A 22,264-nucleotide genomic window follows, 5' to 3' on the forward strand; every position below is an offset into this window, starting at 1 on the left:
TTTGTTACAACAATTGTGATGCAGAGGGGACTGCTCTGTAAAGATGGTGCCCTAAAACTCAGGGGCCTCCAAAGAGGAACAGGGAGGCAGCAAGGAAAGAAGCCCTGATATCGAGGGGGCACAAGGGTTGATATAGGTCTTCAGTTTTCAGACCCAACAGTGGGGAATTTGGTTTGGATAGAAGGAAAGATAAGAGCATAATTACTTTACTTAATGGTAGGAAATTAAGCCTTATAATTTTAATAAAGCTTTAGAACATTTTTTTTATAGTTTCCTATTATAGATGCCCACATTTGTGATGTTTTGGTTCTCTGTCTTCAGAAAATTACTGAATAAAATAAATAATAGGAGTTAGGAATAAAGGAATAAAAGTACGAATTTGAAATAAAAATATCATTATACAATTTTGGTTATATTAAATTCAATATATTTATAAATATATATATATTCATAAATATATCTAAATTTATCACTAACCCCCCTCAAAATATTTTCTTTGATGTATTGTTATAGGGAATTGAGTAAAACCAGAACCTTCATCTTGTACTGATTTGAGTTTGCAAAATTGGTAACAAAGAAAGTAATTTTTTTTTCCTAAGATGACAAAATAAGGTAGTTGGTTTAGACACTAGATTTGAAGTCTTTTGTAGTACTTTACAATACTTTTCAGGGTAGAATTACATTCTATAAGTTCTCATAAATAACTCACAGACATCTCTAGTATTTACTAGGATTATTGAGAAAAATAGGTCTGCTTCTGGAAAAAAACATATTTTTTACAGAAAATATACATGTTTTTACATTAACACACTTTAACCATGGAATATTCAGAGTATCCAGAGTTCAAATGGTGACCTTGCAGTTCTCCCCCTCTACAGAGTTAAACCGTTTTTATTGCTGTTTGAGAGGGTAATAATCACATCTAATTACAGCAAGTTTATTCTGCATTTACATCATAGAGTTGTTCTACTAATTACACTTTTCCAGTTACTTTAATGCCAATAAGGATTCAGAAATGTACATGAGTATTGATACTGAAAGTGTGGTTTAGCTAAACTTTCCCTGCTGTTCTTTGCAGGCCCAGATCAAGATACTACATGAGGAGCTTTGCTGTAATAAAGAAAAACTGTAGAATATCAGAGCCTCTTTTCATTGTTTATTTAGAATTTTTTTCTTTAAGATTTCAGTGACATTTACCTGACCTTGATTCCATTCTAGTTAAGAAACAGCTGAAAAGCATGCTCTAGAGGAGAAAGAAAAATACCTAAAATGTATGTAAAAAAATTAGTTAAAATATTCTTAAACTCTTTATTTTAAAAATTGGTTCTATTTTACTCTGAATAGCAGTATTGATAAACTTGTACAGGTAGCAGGAGCTCTTTAAGAAAGACAAATTGCTGCTGTATTGCGAAATAAGTTTGATAAGAACCTCGGAAACTAGAGCCCAAAGCAAATGGGAAAGCTGATTTCCACTGAGAACCATTCTTGCTTTTAAAAGCCCCCTCAAGGACTCAGTGTTAACCCAAACCCTTCAGCCTGCAGGTCTCCCCTCCTGCAGCCCCTGAGAGCACCAGTCCTTGGCCACTGCTGCAATCCCAGACACTGCAATTCTGCTAAGAAAGCAAGCAAGCAACCAGAAGAAATTTGGATATAGCAGGAAGCTACTGCAAGGTCTCCAGCACTAATGTCTTACATTAGATGGAAGACATCTAATTTTACTCTCCCAGCTCAGAGTAGCTTTTCTCTCGAGTCTCTGGAGGAAAGGGCTGATTACAATTTTGAGTGAACCTTGAAAGAATAGCATCTCTCATTATTCACATGTGGTTTTCTGAAACCATAGTGCTTGCCCAGGTGGGTTTGTTCCTTCCTTACAGTCCTGTAAGGAAGCAGGTCACATACTTACTGGTGTGTTGGGCTGGTTTTGTGTTAATGTTTTGGGTTGAGGGTTTTGTGGTACTTGAAAATGATGATGTTGTGCACTTTCCCCACCGCCAGCAAGGTTTTACTGGTCCTGAGTGGACATCAGAAGGAATTTCTTCTCAGAAGGGGTTGTTAAAATTGAAATGGACTGCCCAGAGAGGTCATGGAGTCACAATCTCTGGAGGTGTTTAAGGAAATCCTGGACATGGATCTCAGTGCCATGGTCTGGTTGACAAGATGGTGTCTGGTGATAGGTTGGACTCAGTGATCCCTGAGGTCTTTTCCAATCTTATTGATTCTGTGATCATGTTCCCCTAGGTTAAATTTTTGAATGCAAACCGTGTGAGTAATTTTTCTTTCCTCCTCTGTTCATCTTTGCCATTACCATTTTTATTTGAAAAGTGAATTGTTGTCATCAATGGAGATACTCATTCTGGAATTCCCACAAATTTTCTAAGGACATCCAGTGACTACCCTAAAGCATCAACCAAAACACATTGGAGGAACAATCCCATATGACAATTTCCATTTCTAAGTACATCAGTAACTAGTGCATAGTATTCTAGATACCTTATGATTCACTCTTTCCAGTAATACCATGAAATTGCCTGAAATAAAGATAATTCTTTACCATCAGTCACATAGCAAGTGTTTGTCATAAGTATCATATTGCTGGATATTTACTAAATATTCTGGAAGACTGAAGGTACTGTTTCTTTCTTGAGGCTGGTTTTAAAAGAAAAACAGATCTGTTTCTGGAAAAAAACCCATCTTTTTTACAGAACATGTAATTTTTTTAAATTAATCATTTTTGATAGAAAACGTTGTTTGAGGGTTTGGATAATAATAGTGCTGGCACTAATCTTTGATTCTCCTTCAGAGCACTGTAAATCCAGTTCAGTACATTGTAAAATGTGTGGTTTTTCTTCCTTATGAGACTCTTGGCAAATTTTATCGTTAATACAAAGACATGCAGCAAATTAGATGTTTTTAAAAACAGCTGAGAAACATCTTTTATCAAAGAGAAAAAAGGAATAATTTACTTTAGAGGGTAGTTTTATACTTTGTTTGTTTCAAAATAACATTATTTTCAGAGCACGGTTAGTATCTAGTGGCCAGCTACTATATATATTTACATAGTGTTTCTTTTCTCCTGTTCTTTTGGATTGCAAACCAAGAATACAGAAGACACTGTGCTTATTTGAATTAAATTTTATTGCCATGCCTTATCTAATTTTTACTAATTTTTCGACTCCTTGGTGTATGGTGAAATGTAAATCAGTGGTTTTCTTGGTCCATTCAATTAGTATTTCTCACAACAGGATTGTGTGTCATGGCATTTGGCAGTGCTCAGTTTAGCTAATGTCCAGATAATATGCTCTGAATGCTCTGTACTCTGGCTAAGTAAGTTAGGCATTTCAGTAGAAACCAGTGTGACTAATGTGCAATATCAAATTCTCTAGGACTTGCAGTTCTATATGTGCTTGAAGAATGCATGCATAAAGCATAAGCCATTTCATAACCTTGACCTGGGTTGCATCACAGCATTCTGTGCTGGTGTCTGTGCTGGAAGTGACCCTGGCACCCATGGGTGCCTGATGTTCTCCACCAGAGGGTCCAGTTCTTCATCACATTACCTGAAAGCCTGCTGGGGAGCTTGGCTTCAGCAAGTCCTTTTCACTCATGTGAGTGCTGCAGCACATGGATAAGATACATCTTAGCCCATTTAAAGGTTATCTTCACATTTTGGAAGCACAGAAACATGTCTGGTTTGATAGGGTCTTGCGCAGGAGGCCAGCATCTAAATATCACTACAGGAATGCTCAGAAACAGCTCTGCATAGCAAAGGGCAGTGACTGCCTGTGCTGACTGCTCTAGGCAGAACTGAAAAATTACTTCTTGTTACCTGAATTCTTCAGGACAGGAACTTTTTCTTCATATAGAGAAGTAATATAAAATGTGATTTCTTATAAACAAAAAAGTGAAGGCAAACTTTTTAAGATCATTAAAAATAACTGTTCTTATGGGAGAGACAGTAGTGGATTAAATGTGAAACTGAAATAGAAAATCTAGACTCCTTTTTCATTTGTGTTGTGAATGGATCTTGTCATATTAGGCCCAAGACCTTCTCAGACGGGTTGAGTAAACTAAGACCCAAAGACCACTGAAATTAAGATAAGATCATGGCATTTGTTAAACTGACCTGACACTTTCCTTTGTTTCTTACCAGTACTGTGTTTATGTCAACCATTTTCTTTCTGATAATATTTTGACTATTCAAATAGAATTATAACCTATTAAGACTGTTAAGAACCTCACTGACAGTATTCAGAAATTGAGTTTGGTAAAATGATGCTTTCACAGTAAAATAATTCTAACATAATTCACCCTTCCTTGCTGCCGTCTTGCTTTCAACCATGGAATGGGACTTGGGAGTTAGTAAAGCTGGTCCTTGCTCCATCACTGTCAGTATATTGTATCTGCTATGTACAGAAAGGGTTCTAATTTCTGGGTCTGCCCATTTAGCACCATTCTAACAATTGTAATAAGGTTTATGGAGGAAAAAATATCCAAGATGCTTTGTTCTTGCTCTGACTTTTTTTCCCCTCTTTGAAGTTAGTTTTGCCACGTGATGGGCTAATTTGAATTGTAAATTTTCTTCACCCAGCTTGGGGGACAATTGAGATATAAACAGGTGCTCATAAAAGTATAATTTGCCAATCAAAATAAACATTAGATTCTAGGGATTTCTGATTATCATCTGAATGATGGGAATAGGACAGTGAGTGAGGGATCATTTTCCTCTGAAATGTGGGAGGGGAGAGAGGCAGAAAGGTCTTTGAAGATCTGGTTTAATTGATTCCTAGCTGTAACCCAGTTTTTCAGCTGGGGCTTTCTGGCTTCCCTTCAGAATATGGGAATGATGAAAGACAAGCAAATACCAACACCTCAATAAATGAAGTTCTTTCTTTCTTTCAAGAGGGAATATAATAAATTCCTGCTGAGTAGAAATTAAAATAAATTTTTAAATTACAGCAGCAACAAATTTAAGGACTCACCTGAAGTGTTGTGGGGAATTCTTTCAGATGAATATTAACATAAATAAATGTTCTGTCTGTCTGGCAGTGTTCTTAGCAAGAGAATATGTGTGTACCAGAAGATGTTTATGATTTCTGTTCTAATGCATACCTTGGACCCTGGCAAAAAGGAAGACTTCTCTCAAAATGTTAGCAATGAGCAGCCATAGAAGCTAATACCTCTTAAAGGGAGAGCTGATTGGAGATAACTGTGCTGATGAGAAAAGAAAAGTACAAGAGGTTTTAGTGTTTTTCCTGAACTTACAGAATTCCAATACTATTGCTCATTGGTTTTTGCTCACAGCTTGGAAAGCTGGAATAGAACTATGGAATAGAACTATCTTCCTGACTTCTCTGCTAGCTTTCCTATTTTCCCTGTTCTCTAAAGGTACCAGAATCAGTAAGGAAAGCCAAAATAAATCTTTTCTATCGGCTGTTGCCTCTGCTGTTGCATGTAGCTTTCTGAAGAGCTCTTAGTTACATCTAAAAATGGAGAACTGAGAAAAGGAAAGACAGGGAAAATAAGGACATATCTGTAAACTGTAGCTGTAGGAATTCTATAGTAATAGGCATACCAATATTACAGTAGGATGGAGAATGTTGCTCCTCTTGTGTATTGGATCATAACCAGTAAGGTTAGTAGCTGTATGTAGCAGTCACTCCTTTTAATAAACTTCTTAACCTTCAGAAAATTTCCATTATTATCCTGTGACATGATAGTAACAGATCTTGGGAAGTTTATCTTAAGCCTTTGGTTTCAAATCATTGTATGAACAAAAGCTTCCAAGTGAGGGCCCCTTTCAGTGCAGCACCCCTCAGTAACCCTTGGGTCCCAGCAGGCTGTGAAGGAGCACATGCCACCCAGGACAGTGCTGGTTTATCTGTCCTACCAGAGGAAATGTTGGGTTGTGTAAGGAATAACTAGTGCTCAGGCTGTGTTCAAGGCAAAGCCAGTCCTTTCTTTGGGAAGAAGATGAAGTGTCTTTTCCCTGGGCTAAATGCTCTGGGCAAGAAAACAAAGCATCCACCACCACCCAAACTGTTCTTCTGTCAGACAGCAACGCCCTCAGGGTCTCTGGAACAGCCATCATCTGGGATATTCAACTTTAGCACAGGTCAGATATTGAGCAGCACTACACCCCTAAAAATCATGGGTGCAGGCAACCTCCATATGACTGGACCCATTTCACTCTTAGGATCAAGTGAATACCAAATTAGTGTTTCAAGCTTTCAGTGCTCTTTCTTCCCTAATAGCTGTGTAAGCTTTGGAGTTTTCTGGCTGCATGTTAAATATGAGAGGTTGAAAGGAAGAAGTCTGGACTCCATCAAAGTCAGAAATTCCTGTCTATGTTCATGGCTCTGACATGACTTGTTAAGCACTTTCGAACACGTTACTGAATATCTCTGTATGTGTGGTGATACAAAGTAGAAATCCTTACAACAAATATCTCACTCCTAGAGATCACAGAATCATTGAGTGGTTTGGGTTGGAAGGAACCTTAAAGATCATCTCCAACTCCCAACTCCCCTGCCATTGCCAGGGACACCTTCCACTAGACCAGGTTGCTTAGAGCCTGTTATCAGGAACATCATTATGGGTGCCTAATGAGAGGTATCATTTTGTATAGAATTTTATTGCTATAAACAGTAAAAAAATTACATTTGATTTCTAGAGGCAGAATAAATAATATTTTCTTTGTTCGTTAAATGGCAAAAGTGCCAGGATAAACACTTGGTAAGATCCTATTGGTAGGTCAGGATCAAAGCTTGCAAGTCTATTGTGTCCAATATTATTCTCTAAATTGTGTTGACTACTTCTGTTGTTCTGCAAGTTTTTATATTCCTTGTTGGTTTTGCTTCTTGGGTTGTTGTTGTTTTTTAAGTTTTAACTGTGTTTTTTCTATAAAGAACTTATTTGGCGCTGCATATATTTCCCTATACAAAAGAACTTACCAGCCTGTCATGCAATTCTATTTCACACTGGCAAGCAACATCATTAATCCTTTGAAATAACTGGGATAGGACAGTTCTTAATCACTTAAAGTCAAGCTTTTCTTGGACAACTTCTGAAAAGGCACAAGGGGAACAAAAGATGGAGCTTCATCAGTTTATGAAAGGAATTGTATGAAATAATTTCCCCTAAACAAGACTGAACATAATGACAAAAAGTCCCATGAGCCTTATGGGTTTCATAATTGCAGAGTAATTTTGGGTAGCCTGTCTGAGTACAAGAAGTGTTTGGACAACATTCTCAGGCACATGGTGTGACTCTTGGGGTGTTCTGTGCAGGGTCAGGAGTTGGACTCAATGATCCCAATTTCCCTTCCAACTCAGCATATTCTGTGTTTCTGTGATCTCAGTAATCATTACAAATAGTCTTATTTTTGTTTTAGCCTTAATTCTGGTGGTCCTGAGCCAAATAATTATATCAACATGTATTAAGAATTGCTATTTTAGATCTACCTAAACTGAACTCTGAAACTGCTTTTTTTTATTTGTTTGGGTTTTTTTTTTTTTGGTTTTCCTTTGTTAGTAGGTCCTTGTGGTTCTAAGTAAAAAGCCATAGCTGCCTGATTTGCAGTGTGTAAATTTCTGTTCCTCTGTTCTCTTTAGATAAATTCGGGGCAGCGGTCACAGTTGCCTGTATCAAGCACAGAGATGGGAAATCAAAGGAGCCAGGCTTTGGAGAGCAGCCCTTTCATGTCAGATCTCTTGAGCGATGTCCCCTTTGCCCTGGCGCCACATGTGTTAGCAGTGCAGGGCACCCACAGGGACGTTCCTGACCGGCTGCTCACCTACGACATCAATGATAATTTATCAAGGTTTTGGTATGACTTCACACTTGAAAATTCAGTGCTTTGTGATCTGTAATGTTCTCTTTATCTTTTCTGCCTCTGCCAAGGATCAAGTCTTAAATTGAAGATAAAGACTTACTTTAATTGACTAATATTTGGGGGCTTGCTGCTGGTATATCAAAGGGGTTGTTATTCACAACTGTGATATATTTCTTAGCTTTAAGGGAACTATAACTTAGTACATTAAATATTGCATTTATTTCCAAAGAAATCAAGCCTCAGTAGGAGACTGGCTGCTGGTATCTACTTCCAGTAGGTAGGCTGCAGACACAAACATTTGACTTTAAGAGGAAGTCTATGTCTCAACTGTTTTGTTATTTCAATTAGATACAAAACACATAGATCCTGTTACACATATTAAGATCACCTCTTGATTTGTACAGATAGAAACCAATGTTAATGCTGAAGCAATGCTGCTCTGCACTACTGGACAGAGAGCTTTTCAGTGAAACCAAGTTTTAAAACTCAGTTAATTACAATCCCTTAAGTAATCATTAAGACTTAATAGAATTGGTTAAACGCACCAATTTTAAAGTGAGAATCAGTTGCTTCCTTCCCTTTTCCAGTAGATGGTATTTTGTCTGTCTCATTTTGTGCCTGCCTGGAGAAGCTGTCCCCGCCTGCCTGTTGGCTGCTGTTTGTTCTCATTACCACATGTGTTCCTGATTTATATACAGATCAGCTTTTCCATTTTAACCTCTTTGCCCCCTGAAGAAGGAAATCTCAGGACACGTACTTTTAATGGTCACACCCTTCTTTTTTTAATTTGTGTGCCAGAGGTACAGATGGCAATGTTTAACAACAGGAAAACATTACATTGTTTCTTATCCAACTAAATTAAACTGCTAAATGCCTAAACACACATTCTCACAGACCACTGTGTCCCCAGTCACAAGCTTTGAGCATTTTACCAGCTAAGACCAGAGCTGCTGTTCCACCAGCAACAGCTCTCTGATGTCACATCACAGTTTGTGATGGATGTGTGACCTGTGGCACACACTTGTTTTTTCTCTTGGGGTACAATATATAGATTGTGCTAAATGTTGGTGGATGTTTTCCTGTATTTTTTATGCTCTTACTCTCTTGTGGTAGCGTAAAGTACATATATTTTAAGACTTGGGTCCTCTTACAGTATTTGAGATAAATACTGTAAAATGATGAAGAAATTACATTGTGAATATGTCTTAGGTTGTTAAATATTAATTGTTTAGAATTTTTTTAAATGTGCATACTTTATATTTTTGACAGCTGTGTTCTTAAATGTTTTGAAGGTATTGTTTCAAGGGGAATATCTGTGCTGCACTCAAATAAAAAAGCCAAGTAATAATGAGTTATTTTTATATGTGAGAGTTATTATGTGGTTTCACCTATATTGTTTACTACATCTCTGACCATTCAGCTTTCATAGGAACTTGAACTTGGAAATTCAGTTTGAAAATCTTTTCAGTGTCATTTTAAAATTAGTGTCCTTCTAATAAAATATATCACACTCTCATCTGATGGATTCTGTGTGCTGTGTTGCTGACTTGGAATGGTTTAGGTGGCATCCATGACACTGCTTGGAGAATACTGTGGCTGGGAGCTGGGAAGTACTCAGATACTCAGGCCACATTGAAGAAGGAATTAATTTTATGAAGTTGTTCAGAACTGTTTTGTTTTCTGAGTTTTTTAGTTAATACATACTCAAAGCACTAAAATAATTTTAATTATTATTTTATATCCAGTAGCTAAAAAATGGATCATTCTACAAATAGCATGTTTCCATTCAAGCTGTCCATTTTGAATCTGAAATGTTTCTGCAGCTGAGCTGGTCTAGAAGCAGAGCTGTAATGCACTGTTGAAGACCAAACAAACTCACAATACTGGTTCTTTATTTGCTAGCTGACTTGGTATGTAATTTTTGCAATAATTTTTTGCCTAAAGTTAGACAATTTATCTAAAATAATTACATCTTGTCAGATTTGAGCTCTGTTGCACTCACAGGTGTCCTTTCTAAAGGAAAGGAGCAGCAAAGGAGAGTAGGGAGGAGATTGTATTCACCATGATGAGAAATGTGGACAGTAGGTATAGACATTTGGTCTTCATCCTTAATTGTCTCTTGTAAAGGGTAAAATTTACACCCAACAAAGCACCATGAATGAGCAAGGGTACTGGGAATGTGTCTCCTGACTGCTCTCCCTTTAGCAGAGGCTGGGCCTCAAACCTCTCCCTTGCTTGAGGATGTCCCTAAAATTGGATTGATGCTTTATGGCACGTGTTCAAAGATAAATCAAAGAACAACTGCATCCAAAGCAGCCTGTCAGAAGGCTGACTGGGAGATGGGCCTTACAGACAACTCCCTGCTGACAGAGTCAGAGATGGAACCAGACAATGTTGTGTCCAGCAGGTCAGTCAAGGTGGTGGTTACAGATCTGGTTTCTGCTGTTTCTGTGCAGTGTGATCCAAACCCTGATATGACAGTCAGCAAATGCACACTTGTGTGGTCACAGAGGAGAGGGCTTCACCCTGGAGCACCTAAAGGAGAAAGGCAAAGAACATGTTCACAGCAATTACAGATCTCAAAATAACACACAGTTTATTGCATTTTTAGCTGGAGAACCTGTTACGTTCACAAAAGCACTAAAGCAGCCTCCTGGGCAAGATGAGAGGGTTGTTCTGAACAACCTGAAACTAAAATCTGAAGTTTTATAGCATAAAACTGGAGCTTGAGAAACTGCCCTCCTGCCCACAGCCACCCTTCTGTTATGACATGATCATTCATCTTGTTTTGGGTTTTCTCTGCTCAGCCTAGTGACTAGGGAGAGGAACCAGAAGTGCAACTCCTGGGGGTAACTCCTTCCCTTCCTGAGTAACTGCAACTCCTCTACTGATGACAGGGCCATTCCAGATTAACCAGATTTCTTTCTGAAGCCAGAGACTGTACAACAACAAAGAAGCAGAATACCCTCCTTAAATTCCAAAGGTAGACTCCTGTTTGGTGCTGTAGCAAGACAAAGGTTTAGTAAGCCAAGCTGAGTTCATTCAGCCTACCCTGCTGTGCTGAAACTTTTCATCAACATTAAGCCTGACCTTCTGTAATGAGCTCACAAAATTAGGAAGCATGTGTGTTAGGCCCGACTTCTTCCCATCAATATGTCAAATTCCTTAAATGAAGAAAAAAAATTTAACTTCTTGTATGCTCCAATGAAACTGTGTTCTTTCTTTACTAGAAGATAATTTTGTACTTTGATTCTCCTAGAGAACTACTGCCTCTTCTTTTCAATGTCCTTCTGAGAGGCGAGTTCCCACAGAGCCTTTCTTAGCTGTCCTGTCTGAATCACAGCCCTGGAAACTGAATGAAGTGCAGATGGTAAGAATATGCTGACACTATCATACTGGTGATCTGAATCAGGACACAAATCAGTATCACATCCCATAGTCCTTTTTGTGCACATGTAGTAGACAGCACAATAGTGCCTGCCCATTACCATAAGTAATGGGAGATTATCAGTGGATCACATACGGTTTGAACATTTTGGAACAGATCCTTCTTTTTAGTCTGCAGCCTTCCATGCAGAATTCTTTCTAAATTGTGTTTTACTCCAAAAACAGTTATTGAATATTCAGTTAAAGTTTACTTTCTGATACTGTATCAGAGTAGCTCAAAGAGCTTTGTTGTATCACAGCTCAGTGTTTTGTCCCTTCTACAGAAGCAAAAGTCTGGCTGTATCATTCATAAAATTAACCAGAAGTTGTAAAGATTTCAACAGGTTATGATGAGATGTTGGAGAAGCCTTTTTTTAATTCTGTAGCAAAAGAGAGTATCTAGTGATGGAAGTGGAAGTTATGGTGACCCCAGAAGGATGCAGCAGCTGTAGACCAGAGACAAGAGAGGGCTTAGTTCTGCTAGCCAATTCAATTCACTTTTCCTTGCTGCGAAGATAAAATAAACCCTTGAGATCAAAGATCTAATTTACAAGGCTGTCCTCTCAAGTCAGTTGACACATGTACTTCAATATCAGAACATGAAAGAAACTGCTCACAAGCAAACAAAAAAAAGATGAGCCTTGATTATAAACATCCTTCATCCAACCCTTTGTGGCTATCAGCATCATGGTTAGAGTAGCCTCTCACATCCAAATGTTCATGTAAGTGTTCTGGGAGGTCAGCATTGAGCATCCATCTAAATCTCACTGGAAAAGAAGCAGATGGGCTCAGAAAACAAAGCCCCAGGTGGAATAGCCCATCACAGAGGCGGGAATTACTTATTTAAAGCAACTGATACTAGTAGAACTTTAGTCTGACCTTGTGCCAGCCTTTTTATGAAGAGTTCTGCTATTTGTCTGTTTTCCTTTAGAAAATGAAGCAACATGTGACATATTGTGAGCTGTAGTGTAATTTCCTTTTCCAGCTTTTTTTTAAAATTACTGGTGCATCTGCTTGGCTTATTCTGCTCTTGAAGACACTTTTAGATTCGTGCATTTTTTTCCTTTAGATTCCTTTGAGTTTGTCTCTGATATGTTTAGATGGGGCTTATATAGAATATTTAATAACTGTATTATCAATTTATTCAGAGGATTTTTTTGTTCTTATTGGTTTTGTTATTATGTCTTCTGCAGTTTGCCTAGTGCTCCTTCAGTTGTCTCTCAAATAAGAAGCATCTACACTTCTCCCTCTATTTGTCAGGGTGGAATAGAACATATGCATTAAATTTATCCCAGAAAGGACTGACAAATTTTATTTCAAATAATAGTACAGTACTTGCAGGTATTACATATGAATCATAGTATAATTAGGGCTAAAAGTGGATACATGGGGTTAATGTTCACTATCTTTTAATGTAGTTCAATTCATGTTGTAATTTAACTTCTGTTTTGGGGGCAAAGTAGGAAAGTGTTGTAATGTCAATTGATACTGGTTTAATAGAGGAATTTAAAACTTCTTTTTTACCAGATGTAGTTTGCAGTATATGCACCTACCCAATGATCAAGTTAAACTAACTGCTTCAAAACTAGAAGTTGCCATCCTGTTAAGAAATGGCATCAATAAAGAAGCCATTGATTGAGAAATGGAAATGTAGTATTTTCCTGTAGATCTCTCAAATGCTTTACAGTACAAGTCAGTATTAAAATTCATCTTGAATCTTAATATCATACATTGAAGACAAATTATTTAATCCTAGGACAGCTGTAAAAAATAGAGTGAGTGAACAAAGATGGCTGACATTCTGGTTTACTTAGAGTCTAGCTAGCTAAATTATTTCATGTTACAGTTATTCACATCAGAAGTTTTGTGTAACACTGTTGTTATAGCTATTGATTTGTACAAATCTGAGAGAAACTGTAGGAATAAAGCCATTTTCCAGGCTTTGTCCAAAACTGTTCACCTTCATAATTAAGACTTCTGAGTCTTCTCAAACTCAGAGACTTCACCACCACCTCTGATGGCTGTCTGTTCTTCTGAAGAAAGCTGTACCCTATTTTAGAAACATCAGTGTCTGGGAGATCCTCTGCTCCACCCAGCTGGGACTGACAGATGATTTCCAGCGTGGGGCATATCCTGGTAGACAGACATCGCCAGGGTGGGAGTGCTTAAAGCAAAGGATGTTGTACATAGATAGCCTGTGGGTGAAAGCAGTGCAGACCTGGCCAACCTCCACTGCTGTACATGAGCAGCCACCTGATCACAGATGCCTGACACAGCTCCTCTAAGCATGAGAGGTGCTGCTGAAGTCAAACTCTGCCTTCTTGGAAAACAATTTGCCTTTTTTTAAACCGAGCAAATTCATCTTCTGGTGATCTGCCAGTCTTAGCAGTTTGCCTGTGCCACTTCACCCTGCCTAAACCAGGAGGGGAGATTTCAGATGTGAAGCTAAAGGCTGTGTGCTAGAACAGGAAGTCACTCCAAGACTGGTCTGTTCACCACAGATATCAAAAAAAAGTCAGATAAGATTTGCTCTGCAAGGATCTCCTGTAGCAATGCAAGTCTGGCTGTTTATAAGACTACATGCACAGTGTCTCAAAGCATTACTTGTTGGTATTAGATTGGGTTTTATAATCTTAATGGCACAGAGCAAGAAAAATGTTCCCAGTGTGACCTTGGCAACAGCAATTTAGCTGCACAAAGATTATTTTCTCCTATATAGTTAGGAAGAATAAAAATCACCTACTACACCCTTATTGAACAGATGAAGTAATTCAACTGAAGGATAAAATCTTACTTGGAAATTTGCAAATAGGTTATTCTGGTTTTAGATAAATTAACTGAACAAGGCCTTTCTGGCACCTTCTGCCTCATCTTGCTTCAAAGGGTTTTTCTGGCTTGTGCACAAACTCATATTCTGCTCTCCCAAAGAAACGATGAAGATAACACTGAAAAAGTTCTCCTTTGAAACATCATCCATTTCTAATATATCACTGTAGCCTGGAAATCACTTCTGATAATATCACTGTTGTCTGGAGATCATGACCAATAATTTGTCTCTTTTAGAGGCTTTCCACTGAAATTGGTATTAAAACAGGTGATGTGTGCAGAGCAGTCTCAGCAAACTGGATCAGTGTAGGCTTTGCCTGAGCAATACAGAGGAGAGAAGGCATCCCCACAGTGAGATTTAGTGTAGAGCACTGGTGGCATTGGAAATTAGAATATCCTAAGCTTTTGATCAGGGAGGAAAAAAAAAGGTTACAATTTGGCTGTCTGCTCTTATATTTAAAAGTATTGAGGGTCTAATAGCTGACAGAAATGCTTTTAACAATACAATTACAAAGCAACACTTGGCTTGCTCTATTTACCTTTTCCCCTTATATGTATCTATTGACCATAAAACTCCTCTGGCCTAGAGAAATCCCTTTCCACAGTGTTTATTATTATTAAGTAATGTTTATTACATTATTAAGATGATGAAATTTGAGGTAAATAGGGGAAATGATTCTTACCTGAGGATTTCCTCCCTGATCCTTTTGTCCCAGATCTGTCCAGCCTGACCTTACAGGTGCCTTTCCAAAGTGCCTGGTGGTGTGCTGGCCCAGGCCAGGCCACAAAGCCTGAGCATGAATTTCTCAGACACAAATCTTCTCTCTTCTCTGCTTCCTCCATGCTGATGTGCCTAATTACAATCCCAGTCATCCTAGTTTCCATCTGCTGGGAGGAGGGACGGGAAAGAGGAGCTCTTTGTGCACAATTAAGATGAGAATAACCCTCTGGCTTGTCCTCTCTTCCTTTGGCTGTCTATGCAGGGAGCCAGCTGCTGCCAGAGACAGCTCCAGCAGCATGCCTGCAACAGGACAAAGTTATCTATTTCAGCTTTTTGTCCTTCTTGTCTCCCTGTGGATTATATCTGCAGAGATCAGAACTGTCACTAGGCTGTATTATAAATGGGAATTAATTTACTTTTAAATAAGTATTTTGATTTGTTCACAGTGTTTAAGACCTGATGATGTGGTCTGGGGAAGATTCAGTGGGCTGTTTCTCTGGTCCAAATATAATGAAAGAGCTGGTCTGTTGCCAGCCATGGAGGAGGGAGGAGGAGGAAGTTAGAATATGCAGCATTTAAGGAAAAAGTCAGATAAAAATAAAACTTAATTCTGTAGATACAGTTTTACTCATTAATTGAACTGCATTTCAGAGAAGGGAGATGCAGAGGAAGTTAATTTATAATGACCACACACATCCTAAAATGGATGGAGGTGGATTTCAGAACATACTGCTTAGTTGCAGGCCAGCAACCAGAGTTTTTCAATCTGCTGCTTCCTCCAAATGTGTGAAAAAACAGCCTTGTGGGTTCACATCACTGCTCAGTTGCCAGTTGGTGCCTACATCTTGCCCTCAGCACAGTGATATTTTATGCACAGACAAAAAAAGCAGTTCTAGAAGGGAAAATAGATTTTTATATGAACTTGTATTTCAGCAAAGTTATATCTTACACCATCATAACTAAGAACAGGGTTTGTCCTAAAGATCATAGCAAAATTATGTATTAGTAATTATGTAATTAATGTAAAGGGTGCATATATGTACAGAGAATGTGGATATATGTTACATATGTGTCTGTATATGTAGGTATGGATAGACATGCAAGGTGATTGTTCGCAAAGAGTGAATTCCACATGGAGTGAGACTGGTCCTAAGTATCTTCAAGAACATTTTGTATGTACTTTAATTCAGTTAGAGGCCTCATATGGCTCTACTGGCTGAAAACTTGTGTTGTTTTGCCGTATCTTCTGTTAATAACAGGTACCAAACAGTCCACCTGAAAAAAAATACCAGACTCTATTTTTTTTTTAGTGCCACGTACAAAATAGTACTTGAAATTTTCCTAGTTGTAATTTGTGTGAAGGGGCAGAGAGACTATTTACACAGACAAAGCTGCAGTTTCCAGACCTGAATCTTTGCTCATTCCATGTGAACCATGTGCCTTTAAGAACTGCTCTTTATCCTCATAATTCCTTATTATAGGAAATTGCAGTTGGCAGCAATCAGGTCAAGTATTTAAATATTTTTTATTTAATTGAGGGGATTAAATTCACATTTCCAATTTAAAATATTTTCCCATCCTAACTACAAAACCTGGTTGTATGTTTTAAAGCTTTTTTAAAATGTCAATACTGACTTAATGTGAAAACACATTACTATCTTTTCCTTGTCATTTAAAGACAGACTCATTCTCTAGTAGGCATCAAATAATGTATTATTTTGATTCTTTACTCATTTTCTCTATCCCTTTCCCCATGGCTGACTTTATGTCATATTTGGAAAAAATCCTCATAAGGAAATTGCTGGCAGAATCTGGTCAAGAACAGTGATCCTTCTTGGTAGAGGATCAAGTCCAACTCTTTTTCTGTAGTCTACATTTTGTTTTTCATTTTTTTTAGTCTAAATGACTTAGATATTTCCAAGTACAAGGCTCAGAGAAAAGGAATTGTGCTGACCTCTTCTTTGAAGTAAGATTAAAAAAAGGACAGGGAGAAAGTCTATTAAAATGTGGCTGCCTTCCATGCTTTTTAAAAATGTGCTGTTTGTGTGTGCAATGCCTGCCAAGGAGTCTGTCTGCATCTTGTGTGTTCCAGTCAACAGTGCACGCCCTTCAATTGCATCTCATCTCCATTTTCGGGCAACCACGTCTCACCTTTTCTGTGCTCTCAGGAAATATCTGAGAATTTCATCAGTACAGTCATCTGTGCCTTTTTCAGGGTGCTTTCAGCTCTCAGGCTGCTGGGGCCACTGAGCAGCCCCTGAACCCCAGTGCTGTTGGTAGCCCAGGTGGGGTGGCACTGGGAGCCACTGGGATGGATTCTGGAGCAAGAGCTGCATTCAGGTTGTCCTGAGGTTGGCTTTCTTTTTAAAATCTAGACCATTAAAGCCATCATTTCATTCTAATCTAAAAGAGCATGAATATTGCAATGCTAAGCATAGCATGGGAGTTCTGCTGCTTTGTGGGGGAATATTCTCCTTGTGGAGTGTTTCCAGAAGCTCAGCAGAGTGGCTGTTCCTGGGGTTCCTAAAAGGCAGCCAGTGCAGGAGCTGTGCTTTGTGGGCCAGCACATCCTGCTAATTGCCAGCTTCACTGCACAGATTGGAGCCTGCAGCCCCTCACTGGGCTCACCTGCTGATCCTGCAGACTGAGGGATCATTGATCTCAGTGGAAGCAAGGAGATCAATTGGGAAACAGGAAGTTTTTTTGACTACTAAGGCAAAATTTTGCTCCCATTACTGTGTCCCATTTCCAAACTCCTGCTGGATCTGAACTCTGCTTCTCATGGACACAGATTCCTAACTCACAATTACTAGTAATTATGCATCTAATTCAGGGGTCTGAAAGACTTCTTTCCTGAGGCACACACCCAAATTGTATCCTGGGTGCACATCAAGACGAGGCCGTGGCATCTGCTGTTTTTTCCCCTACTTTGCCTTCATTTGGAAGGAGTGTGTGCAGCTAGAGGAGAAGTTCTGCATTTTGTCAGATCCCCACCTGAACCATCAGAGGTCCAGGCCTTGGCACACAGCTTCCTACATCCCAGAGCATCCCTTCCTAAAGTTGGCAGTAACTCAGTGGCAGTCTCATGGCTTTCATGAGGGGCTCCTCATCCTCAGGGTTAAATCCTCACCTTCCTCCTCTATTTAAACAGAAGGATATGTATTCCACCTTTATATAACTGGTTATAAAAAAATGAAGGTTTTAAGAAAAACAACCCAAGTAAGATCATTTGAGTACAGTCTGTTTATAGCCAAATACCATTAGAGAACAAATGTTTCCAGGTGTTGCTCAGTGTGAAGGATGAAGTAAGCCGGATGGCATGGGCAAACAAGTTCTGCACGCTTGGGTTCACCACAGCAGCCCTGCAGCTCCCTCCATGCCTCAGGCAGCCCAGAGCAATCTCCAGGTGAGGTGGAGGTGCCACTCCTGGGCTGGAGGTGTTTGGCAATTGTCCCATCCCACCGGGACCAATGCCTTTGGGCACCTGGACAGCAGCAGAGCAAGCTTCCCATCAACCTGCTGCTCACTGGGGGCTGTCTCAGGGTGGACAGGGTGTAGGGGCAGTTCCTTAACGGGCAGAGCAAGGATGCGGTGGGAGCAGCAAGTAATGGAATTGCTGGCTTTGAAATTCATGCAGGAGGGCTGCACCTTTGGAGGATGGGAGGTTTTCAGAAAATTTGGAGCCCTGTCCATCCTCCTAAATAGAGGTCAGTTTAAGATGACACTTTGTTATTATTTAGAGTAGTAATGTTTCTCACTAGCCATGTCAATATTACAGCAAGTAATGCTGCCCAAGGGGAATGGATCTACAGAGTAAAAATCCCAAGGCTGAAGGCTTAACACCCACTCTCACACATATTTCTAGTTTAGACTGCTGTTGCTCTTGCCCTACGGGCTGAATGTCCTCTGGATTTCCCATCACATATCCTGGTTTAGTTCCACCCAAAGGGAAACCAGCTTTCCTGCCCTGAGATGACTTTGGATTGAAATGGAAACATGGTAAGTTGGAATTTGCTGGAGCCAAAGTCCCAAGCTGAAATGCTGACATGTACTCATCCCTTCTGTCTAAACCTTAGGACTTCACTGTGAGAGCTCAGCAAGCTCAGACTCGAGCTCAGGAGATGCTGAAGTTGTTCTTGTGAAATCATAAACCAGGGATTTATCATGGCAATTACATAATAATTATGTAATTGCTACAAAAGTGGGATTTGCCATAAAATCAGTTATCCTCTTAGCTTCTCGATGCAGATCAGATAACAATAATTTAATTCAAGAATATTCTCTAGTTTCCTACCTTATTTCATTTCCTGGATATAATGAAACACTATAACAAATTATTGCTCTTTTTTCTCCATACTTTGCCTTTTATTCAAATGTAAATGTAAATGTTGTGGAGACGAATGTTGCATTTTTTGACAATTTTTTAAAATTGCTATTCCGAATAGAAACAAACTCAACATGGAGTGAAACATAAAATATGTCACTGCTGGGTTTACATTACTTAAAACTGTAAAATAATGTGACATGTTTTTTCCCCTTTTAATATTATTTTTTGGCAAAGTAATTTTGAAAACAACAAAACATTTATAGTTATTTTTAATGACAAACTACTTTTTCCCCTACAAGTTAAAAGTTGCCAGAATAGTAAAGCATGTGAAGAGTTTAGATTTTGATGATCATTGGCTTTCCAGTGGAAAATATTCTCAGTAAACTGATTAGTTGCTTCTTTAAAAGCAAGGAGGAAGAAACAATATTTAGTTGGAAAATATCTTAGCTATCCAATAGGCAAAGCAACTATAAAGTTTTAAAACCTCCTCCAGGTTCTTCACCATCACTAGCTGAGATAACCTTCTAATTATGACTGCCACCATTTGGGAGCTTTGTGATGGGAATATTTTAACTGAAAAAGTAATTAGGAATGTGAATTGTGTTTTGTGTATGACACATGTGCTTTTATAACTTTTTCCCTGATAACATCATGAGATGTAACCCAGCCTGGTAGTACCTACTAAGGGTTTTGGTCCAAAGAAGAAGACATTTTCTCTATACAGCCTTCAGATGTAACTTTTTGGACTTCTATATTGATATATGCAGCTTTATACGACTCCTGTATTTATATGCCTTCTATATTGAGGGGCTTTGTATTTCTGCTGTAAACAGCCACCTCCCCTAATCCATACTGTATGGAACAATTTGAAAATAACATTATTAACGGGAAGGTAGTCACCCACAGAAAGTATAAGCACATTTGATTTTAGAAAATAACAAAAAGCTGAGCATGCTGCCTGGATCTCACTTGCCTATTTCCCTTTTATAAAAGATATTTGGGCTATGGATAATTTATAAACAAATAGTATTATGTTATTGATCCCTAATCTCCATGGTTACTGGGATCCTCCAGTTGCATGTGTAAAGCAGCATGAGCCAGAGAGGGCTGGAAATGTGGGAATCATTCTAAAGGACGAAGAGGGCAATTTCCTTTATTTTACACATTGGCATAAGTGGCAAAGCTGTTTTATCTTTACATGAGGACTTGGTGAGAAAAAAGCAATGTTGTACTCAAACACCATAAGCCAGGTTCTTGCAAGTGAGAGTGCACTGAAGTTCATGGTGTGCTGGTCAGACTCAGATCCTGATCTTTGTCCATGGTGTTGTTATAGACTTTTCTAGAACTTTCCACTTGTCATAGTGGGATCTGTGAGAACACCACCAGCTCAAGAGTCACTCTCTTATAATGTCACCTTAAATTAGTGGTAAGTACTCAGCCTTGTACAGTCAAGTTTTTAAACATTTTTTTTTCTTCTTGCTGTTTGAAAGACCCAGACAACCAACCAGAGTGTTATTGTTGTCATTATTATTAAAAATATAAAGCATGAAAATATCCTACACATAAGTACCCTAAAATGGAGTTTTCCACACCACTACCTCTATTTTTCACTTCCAGTAATCTCAGACAGTTCTTGGAGCAACAGTGTGGAAAACTTTAAAGCAAACTTTGGTGAAGTTTACTTTTTTAACAAACTTGTTTTTAATACCCTTCTATGTCACCTTTGAACCAACCAGAAGCAGCTTAATCCTCTTCTAGATATCTTGAGTAACTACTTTAAAATGCAAATAGAAATTAGTGGAGGAAGTTTTGCCTCTTGATTGAAATAACTTGGAAGAAAAAACCTCTATTAGTTTCCACACACTGATTATTCTTTGACTTTTCCTTATCGGGTTCTTTTCCATTTACTTTTAGTTTCCCTATTTCTGAATTCAATTTCCCCTAGCTTCATCTTTGTGGAATATTTATCCTGCCACAAGCTATTCCCCAAGGCTGTGGATATCTGCTTTCCAATCTAGCTGCAGAGGCAACTGCTCTGAAGGACATGGTCACCTTTTCCATGGGCTCACCAACTGCTCCTTCTCCTTGCATTCCTGCATATTTTTTTAAACAGTAAGATACTGCCTGTTAGCCTAGTCAATATTTTAATACTCTCTGGCCACTCTCCTCTCTGTCTTTTTATTAAAAGGCACTTTTAAGATTCCTTCTCAAATAAAGCATGTTAATGATTTTTTTATTCTTTTTCCACTGTAAGTTTACTCCCAAATATGGTATTTTTGGCATGTGTCGTATCTCTCAAGGCTCCTAGTGGAGTGGATACTTACAACTAGGAGTAGATATTAAAAAACAAAAATGGGATTTACAAAGAATGTTCTTTCACATAATGTATTTCAGAAAAAGTAGCAGAAATGAAAGCATTTAAATACACAAGAGCCATAAAGTTGTTAAACCAAGATACTTAGGCACTACTGTAGCCACAGAAGGACCATAAGCAATAAAAAGATCCACTTTTGGAACACAAAGTGTATAAAAGACTATAGAAAAGAAGTAATTCAGCATATGGAAAGAGGATTTGTGGCTGTTTCTGGCTACAGAAAGTCTCAAAAGTTGACAACAGGAGTCATTCCAGAATGACACTTCCATAAAAAACAGTGAAGCAACAATATACTTCTATCTACGTTTCTGTGTAATTGCATCATTCCCTGCCCCAGATGTCTAATTCCCAAAAAAATTCCATCTTCAAAAGGAAAACAGTAGCCACGAATCAAGCTGAAATGAACCCACAAGTGAGAACTGAAAAGTGGGGTTTGCAAAAAGTCAGTCTTTGGAAAATTACCACAAGATGTATATATGAAAAATTATTAAAAATGGCTCCAGAAATCAGAAAGACTCATTTTGTCTCCCCTCCTTCCTAAATAAGAATAATAAATTGCAAAATATGCAAGTCTAGATCACATTAGAGAATTCTCATAAATTATGTATTACATAGTTGGACATTAAACTGTTAATCCAGGAAAGCTTCAGAGTAAGGGTTTCCAATTTCCACTTTATGAATTTTTGTCAGCACAGCTTCCTGTGGTCAGATGATGTATCCTGTCAGTGCTAGGCTTTTTTTCCCCCCAAATACTTAATT

General features: G+C 38.5%; 1 protein-coding gene and 1 long non-coding RNA gene across 6 annotated transcripts in view; one reads left to right on the forward strand and one right to left on the reverse strand.

The window, feature by feature from the left end:
• UMAD1 (UBAP1-MVB12-associated (UMA) domain containing 1) overlaps positions 1-9,347 on the forward strand; it is a 78,306-nt gene extending 68,959 nt beyond the window's left edge. For all 4 annotated transcript variants that reach the window (XM_064704377.1, XM_064704374.1, XM_064704376.1 and 1 more), the window contains one exon: positions 7,611-9,347. In XM_064704377.1, coding sequence (XP_064560447.1) covers positions 7,611-7,868 — 258 coding nt within the window. In that variant the 3' untranslated portion in view covers positions 7,869-9,347. The remainder of the gene's footprint in view (positions 1-7,610) is intronic.
• The window catches only part of LOC135443764 (uncharacterized), a 31,568-nt gene continuing 18,644 nt past the window's right edge, over positions 9,341-22,264 (reverse strand). Inside the window, exons 4-5 of one of the 2 annotated variants that reach the window (XR_010439110.1) lie at positions 14,767-15,104; positions 9,341-10,366 (exon numbers count right to left, since the gene is read on the reverse strand). This is a non-coding gene — a long non-coding RNA (uncharacterized LOC135443764). The remainder of the gene's footprint in view (positions 10,367-14,766; positions 15,105-22,264) is intronic. The other variant, XR_010439109.1, reaches the window with a different exon arrangement.

Source organism: Zonotrichia leucophrys, chromosome 2, assembly GCF_028769735.1.
Source record: "Zonotrichia leucophrys gambelii isolate GWCS_2022_RI chromosome 2, RI_Zleu_2.0, whole genome shotgun sequence".
In the NCBI taxonomy this organism is placed as follows: domain Eukaryota; kingdom Metazoa; phylum Chordata; class Aves; order Passeriformes; family Passerellidae; genus Zonotrichia; species Zonotrichia leucophrys.